Source organism: Ricinus communis, chromosome 8 (assembly GCF_019578655.1).
Source record: "Ricinus communis isolate WT05 ecotype wild-type chromosome 8, ASM1957865v1, whole genome shotgun sequence".
Classification (NCBI taxonomy): Eukaryota; Viridiplantae; Streptophyta; class Magnoliopsida; order Malpighiales; family Euphorbiaceae; genus Ricinus; species Ricinus communis.
The window spans coordinates 28,571,219-28,578,851 of NC_063263.1; the positions used below are offsets into that span (position 1 = coordinate 28,571,219).

Here is a 7,633-nt window from a genome sequence, read left to right on the forward strand (position 1 = left end):
TTCTTTTCAGGTCTACAACTAAACTTGGATTTATTATATCAACATGTACAAGTAACTAGATAGCAACGCATATGATTCTTATGGTTTTCCCTTATGAGGTTCGATGTCTTCTCCTTCCAGCTTCATACTTTTAAATAGTTTAGGTACATGCCATAATCATTTTTTATGTCCCTCAACATAATTGTCAGTATATACCATCTTGATGTCCAAATATTTGAAATTCATACAATCTTTAATGATTTTTATAGTTGCTCTCAGTTCATTGCTCATTCTTATTTCCAAAAGATAGGTATAAATATTATTTATCCTTAAATGAGGTACATTTTTATTTTTCATTTTCTCAATACAAAGAAATTCCATTCACATTTTTATCCAAACACTTCAAGGTGTACCGCTTTGGACACGATTTGATTATCTTATAATGGAAATGATTTCTTATTGCATAGAAGGTTAACATTGCTATCAAGGTTTCCTTGTCTTTGTATATCCATCCTTCTTGAATTTATGGATATCTTGTATTTGTTATGTCTTTATATATACTATATTCACTTTGTACTTCTTCTTTTTCTTTTTTTTTTCTTCCACCACGTCTTTGCTTAATAAATTTGCATATTGCTTTATATTTAGATTTTCATCATGTATGTTTCTTATAGTTGAATCTTGTTCAAATATTGCTCTTGATATGTGTTGACCTGCTTGTATTATTACTTTTCTTCGATTTGTTATTGTTGAAAATGGTGAAAAGAATGACGAGGTTTCTATTTTGTTTGAACTATCGTGCAAATTGGATACTTTGTAAAATCTTTATTGTTGTTCTTCAACTCTAAATAAAATGCAATACTTGCATGATTTTTGGCTTTCAATGCTAGATAATCGTTTTTTATTTGATATTGAATGTAATTTATTTATTTTGAGTTGTTTTGACAGTATATCAAGTAACATTAAAAAATTGTTTTACTTTGGAAGTACTAACCAACTATTTCATAGTTGATATAATTTGAACTTTCATTCCACTCTCTATTATGATAAATAAAAACTAGTATTGCATCCATTGATAAAAGAAAAGAAGTTATATGATATATTAGATTTTTTTTTTAAATATAGAAAGATATATTGAAATATAATCAAATAAACTCAATACAAACTAAGTGTAAACATAAAAGAAACCAAACATAAACTGATAAAAATCATACAAAACTCAAATGAAACTAAACATAAACTAAAATTAAATTCAATAGAATCAAATATAAAGTTAGCAGAAATCAAAAAAAAAAAAAAAACTCAATTAGAACAAAATAAAAATTAAATATAAACCAAACAAAAACTTAACAAAATAAAAATTAAACAGAAGCCAAATATAAACTAAAGAGAAGCTCAACAGAAACCAAACATGAAACTTAGTATTTTTCAAATTTTCATACTGACATTTTATCAAAAATATTACTAACAGCTTTCTGTCATAAATTAGAAATAATTTTAGTTGTTTTAGCTAACCTTTGCATATTACTTTAAATAACCTATTATTTATATAAAATTACCATTTAATTTTCTACTTTCTTATATATATATATATATACACGCGTGAACATGAAATTAAAAAAGAAATTATAAACTTATAAAGTTTTTTGTTGACCCTAAAATTTCACATGTTCTTTTGATGATGTAGAACATTATTAATACTAACAACCTTGTTTAGTGTTGTTATCTTTAGTAGGTATTCTGTAATTATTATTGATGTATAGAACTGAAAATGAAGGCAATGTGAAAATAGATTCAAGAGTCAATGACTTGAATACTTGTGTCAATATGAATATACCACAATATTCTGTTCTAACACCAAGACATAGAGCGGTTTCTAGAAATAGAAAATAATTTTTCTAAATTTAAAATTTATTTTTAATAAAAGTCGAGTCTTTAATTGTCAAAAATTTTGTTCCATATACCGAAAATTAGATATTTTTTCATAACTATAAAAAGAGAGCATGTGGAGTCAAGAAACTCATATGAACAAAGATGATCTCATTGAAAAAAATCAGTTAGCTGCAGTTTAAAGAATAAACTATACTATTTGAAAGAGTTTATGAGAGAAAATCGTACATTAATCGATAGCTACATCAGGCCAGTTTTAAGAATAAAAATCAGAATAATTTTTTAAACTAAAAAATAGAGTATTAAATTTTTGAGTGAATTATGCTCAAGTTGTAAGATTAAACTACAACAAATCAGGTAAATTAAAATTAGTGAAATTATTGCTATAAGAGGATTTGTAATATTCCATTCTTTAGATTTATAGCTCCGAAAGTTTAGTTTTATATACAAAAGGTCTTACATCAATCTGAGGTGTATGGAAGGCCCAATAGTTGAAATATTAAAACATGTTCAAATTGTCATGACTAGATGAGCAATAAAATATTTTAATTTTTTGGAGTATGAAGATGAGTAATTTTGGAGTTTCTCCAAACTATAAAGTGATAGTAAACTGGTGAAAGTTTCTGACAAAAAAACGATTCATCATTTAGAGTTATAGAGCTCAAGATTTCAAATTTTGAAGTGATCACCTTCGTGATTGTAAAAAAAAGAATGAAAACACTCTTGCAGAGATTACGACCTATATCGTGACCGTGGCAGAGACTGCGACTCTCCAAAGGTCACATCATACACCAATGAGAAAGTAGCCGTTAGACATTTAAATTTCGCGATTGCAATAAGGATTTCTCAAGTGTGAAATTTGCACTAACAACGCATTTAATGCTAATTTTATAGATGTTAGAGAAAATTTGGCCTATTTAATTTTTATAATGGCTATATGGAGGAAAAAACACTATAAATACTCATTTGAAATATAAAATTGAAGGTTCTGTATATATAGTTTCTGCATGCATCTAGCATAGCATATAAAAATAATATCCTAATAAAATAAATAATTGAAAAGAAAAATACGCTAATATGAAAGTTAGAGGCAAATCTCAGCGGTATCTCTTTCCAAATGCTTAAAAACTAAGAAATTATCTCATTGTCAAATCAAAGATATAATAAATATAATTTTCATAATACAGTTTTAATGGAATAAATTTAATTTTTGAAATTAAATGCTGAAATGTAAGATTTATCGATTCATACGATAAAATTAAAAAATTTAGAAACAATTGCATAAATTTTGATTTAGAAAAAGGAAATAAGAGAAAGTTGGATTTAGTCAATGCAAATACTATAGTTCTGGGTAAAAACATATTAACAAATGAAATAATCCAATGATTGTTTGTGTGAAATGATACTTAATCAATTCAATTTACATTAGCATTAGTATTTAGCAAACAGTAATTCTAATATTATCCGTTAGATGAGATGTACTAATTTTTTATTAAGCTATATAATTATATTAATTAATAAATAACCATCATTAACATCTTTGATATAATAAATATAATAAAAATATAAAGTTATCTAAAATTTCCATTTCAAAAATATTCAATTGATGAATTTTTTCAATTAAAGAAAAAATTGGTCGATTAACAACTTAATTACCTAATCAGGAAATCAAACTTTAGTACTCACGCTTAGTAGTGCATAAATTGGAAGATTCTTTACTCATTTACAAAAAAATCCTCTATCAACTTCTAGCTCCTGAGTTTATTTACTCCATATACCAAACAATGCCTAGATAGATAATTGTGCTCTTGCTCTCAGTGCCAATGCTTTTTTGTCATGCAGGTACTTCTCCAACTCTAGGAGAGGTCAGGTACCCTTTAGGCTTTTTCTGTAGTATGCCCATTTTTTTTCTTGGTCAGCATCAACAGAAACCTATATTTTCAATTTGGTCAATCTTCATACAGAAATGCAGTTGATTAAGCATGTGATGTATGTTACCTGCCTGTGAACAAGACTTGTCTCCAGCAACAAATTTATGCGCCTTGCTATCAACGTGTACTATGCTGTAACCAGCAACAGCCCTTACCCCTCTCTCCCTGGCTAATAATTTCATCCTAGCTGCATTATCCCACAAACCATCTGAAGCATACATGCTTGATGCCAATAGATATCCAGCCAAGTTCAGAGGTTCAAGCTCAAGAACTTGATAGACGGCTTTTTCACCGAGGGTGCTGCTCCTATATGTTCTGCAAGCACTCAATAGTGCACCCCATACACTAGCACCAGCCCTGAATGTTTCAGGCATCATCCTGATCAATTCCATTGCATCATCAAGCTTTCCTGCACGGCTTAACATGTCGACCATGCATGAGTAATGTTCAAACTCAGGATCAACCCCATGGTCTTGAATCATTGATTTGAAAACGGAAAGCCCCATTTCCACTAATCCACCATGACTACAGGCAGTAAGCACGGAGAGATAGGTTAAAGCATTCGGCTTGATCTCGTGCGATTTCATTTGAGCAAGCAAAGCCAAGGCTTCATGGGCAAGACCATTCATACCATAAGCAGCTATCATGGTACTCCATGTTATTATGTTTTTTTGGGGAATTTGATTGAAGGCCTTTCTTGAGGCCTCTATTTCCCCACATTTAGAGTACATGTCAACGATTGCAGTTCCAACAGCCACCTCTGCTGCCAAACCTCTTCGAATTGCAGCCCCATGCGCCCACATTGACCTCTTCAACTCAGCTGAAACTGAACAAGCCTGAAGAAGATTTATGATAGTAACTGCATTCGGGACCTCTATTCCCTCATTCATCTTCTGGAAGACAGCTATCGCTTCATCAGGCTTGCCACAGTGTGCAAACCCGGCAATCATGGTGCTCCACAAAACTACGTCTCTTCTCCTCGTCCTAGAAAAGACTTCCCATGCAAGTTCTATAAGATTGCACTTCGCATAAGCATCAATGAGTGAATTGAGCACTATTTCATTTGATTCGCAACCCCTACGAATAGTTGCACAGTGGACTGCTTTGCAATGGTATGGATGAGCAAAGTACTTGCAAATCTGAAGACAATTTACCAAAGTCACTTCATCTGCCTCAATTCCCTCCGTTCGCATTGAATAAACCAACAACAGAGCTTCTGAATATTTTTTATTAAGGATCAATCCGGATAACAAAGAATTCCATGAGACATTATTCCGTCTAGGCATCTCACTGAAAACTTCAAACGCAGAACCAGCATCCTTGCATTTGGAGTACATATCAATCAGAGAATTCTTGACAAATAAATCAGAGTCTAAACCTCTGCAAATTGTGAGCCCATGTACCAACCTTCCCATAGTTATGTTTACTGAATTAGCACAGGCTTTAAGAACACTGACTAGGATCACTCCATCTGGTGTTATCCTCGACGTGGATAACATCTTTTGAAAAATCTGTAATCCAATCTGATCTTCCAGATACTGCACGTAGCCACCGATCATCGCACTCCAGGAAATAACATCTTTCTCAGGCATTTCATCGAATAGAATTCTTGCACAGTCCATGTCAACATCTGCATACATGCACAAGAACGAATTCTGAACGGACCAGCTGGCCCAAAGACCACTCTGAATCAGGTAACCATGTAATTGCAGGCCTTCTTGCTTAGCTCGAAGACTACGACATGCTTGAACAAGAAGCACCAATGTAGAAATGTTGGGTTCAAATCCAGCAACCCTAGCATTAATAAATTGCCACAGTCCTTCAACCAAGGCACCATAATCAAGACACCCATGAATCAAAACATTCCAAGAAACTGAGTCTCTGCTTCTCATGGAATCAAAAACACTTACAGCAGTATCCAATTCCCCACACTTAATGTAAAAATTCAGGATGGAATTCCCAATGGAAGTGAACGAGTCAAATGCTGTCTTGATCAGACAAGCATGAAGACACTTTCCATCAATATATGATAAGTATGAACATGCTTTCAGAACGGGAGGGAAGAGGGTAACATCTAGGAGATGATGTGATATTCCTGCATTTGTAATTTCATAATATTGTGAAATCACTTCATGCCATTTTTCATTAGATGATAGCTCCTTGATTCTTAAAGTCCAACTTAGGAGCCTTGAAGTTGACAGAAAGCGCATAGCCATTGAAGCTGATGCTTGCGCCTTAGGAGGCCCCATCACAACTCTTCCCATTAATGTATGAACTCTTTAGTATGCAATTTGATTATAATTTTGCTCACCTGAACATAAAATGATTATATTATAATTATACACTGGAGTCATGGAGCAAAAAAGAAAAAGTGGAAAGACAGACCATGTATGTGTACATATAGCAAATGAAGATTTTTTTATTTTTTCCCTTTGATTGGCTAATGTTTCAAAGTTAGGGATAAGGGTTACCTGACTTTACGTATGTAGACCACTAAGACAGACCATGACTTGTAAATTCCTTTGTAATGAAGCACAGCTGCATTCTCGATCTCAATTCTGTTAAGGGCTTGGTCATAGCCAAGTCCCTAAGACATGCCAGCTACGGTCCAAAAGAAAGGTTATGTTATAAGAAGTGATACAGTCCTGGAGGTAAGGTTCCCAACTTCCAAAAAAATTTAATCTTCATTGAAACGCATAAATCCAGCTTCCGCTGTAAGTTGTATGTACTGCCACCAATACTGTTATAACAAATAGAAAGGCATAAATCCAGCTTCCGCTGTAAGTTGTATGTACATGCCACCAATACTGTTATAACAAATAGAAAGGCGTAATTCACTTTTGCTACCCTGTTACTACAAGGGAAATAAATAATCTCTGAAACTAAGAAAATAGTTTCTGAAATAGAGTGAGGGATAGGCAAAAAGCTTTACTGTCCATTGAAAATCTACTGTCCATTGAATATCTTAAGATGATGGGGAGTCCTAGAATCTCCATCCTCATTATTCAGAAACCAGGTCAAGCCCCTCTTATAACATGATTATGCCTGCGTCCTAAACCTGTTCTTTTCTTTGAAATGACTATAGCGAAATTTAAACAAAGTGTATATCATAAAAGAAACATAATAATTGTGAATTGTTACTTGATATATGCAGTTCAGGAGAAGTTAATTTCCTAGGCAATTGGACTAGTAGCCAATTGTTGAGTCCTTGCCTTACAGTGAAAATGGTTGAGGAGTTGAAGGAAAAGAAATTATGCTAGGTGTTGGCGACGGCTTCGGGTGCGTATCTAAGTGTCTTTAGCGACTACGGCACTGTCAAACTTTTCAATCTAATTGGAAACATGCTAACTAATCACAAAGACTAGCAGAGAGATGAGAGCCGCCACCCGAGTAATTCTTCATGACACTTTTTCTAATTGAGTGACATCTCTCAATTTTATAAGGATGTTTTGCCAATCTAGAGATGGATCCGGAAACCAACTTCTTTATTTGTGTATCTTTGTCTCTAATTTTATTGTTTAACAATATTCCTTATAAATGAAATACTTATATTTTTACACATCAAGCACTACAACATGTGAGGTCTACCTAAGTCTAGCCTATTTTTATTAAGTCCAACCCAAATTTAATTAATTTAATTTACTAATTAGTTATGAACAAAATCTTCTTAGTCTAGCCTATTTTACAAATTATGTTTTAGTTCCAAGCCTCTAAACCTATATGGACTACCTTTTAAACAAAGGCTCAATTATGTGATCTTAAACCTAATCATGACCTAATTATAATAACTAAAGCATGGCAAGACCCACTAGGTCTACATTAATTTTAAGTTA

The 7,633-nt window shown here is 32.7% G+C and overlaps 1 protein-coding gene across 1 annotated transcript; it reads right to left on the reverse strand.

Annotated features, from left to right (window-relative positions):
- Nucleotides 1-3,450: 3,450 nt before the first annotated feature.
- LOC8276672 (pentatricopeptide repeat-containing protein At2g17210) lies at nucleotides 3,451-7,335 on the reverse strand. The gene is made up of 2 exons (XM_002520886.4): nucleotides 6,272-7,335; nucleotides 3,451-6,111 (listed from the first exon to the last, which is right to left on the reverse strand). Exon 2 carries the CDS (start codon nucleotides 6,062-6,064, stop codon nucleotides 3,791-3,793), a length of 2,274 nt encoding a protein of 757 aa, XP_002520932.1. The 5' UTR covers nucleotides 6,065-6,111; nucleotides 6,272-7,335; the 3' UTR covers nucleotides 3,451-3,790.
- Between the last annotated feature and the right edge of the window lie 298 nt (nucleotides 7,336-7,633).

Coding starts and splice junctions, on each gene's coding strand:
- LOC8276672 (XM_002520886.4), bottom strand. CDS start 6,064: ATGGGAAGAGTTGTGATGGGGCCTCCTAAGGCGCAAGCATCAGCTTCA.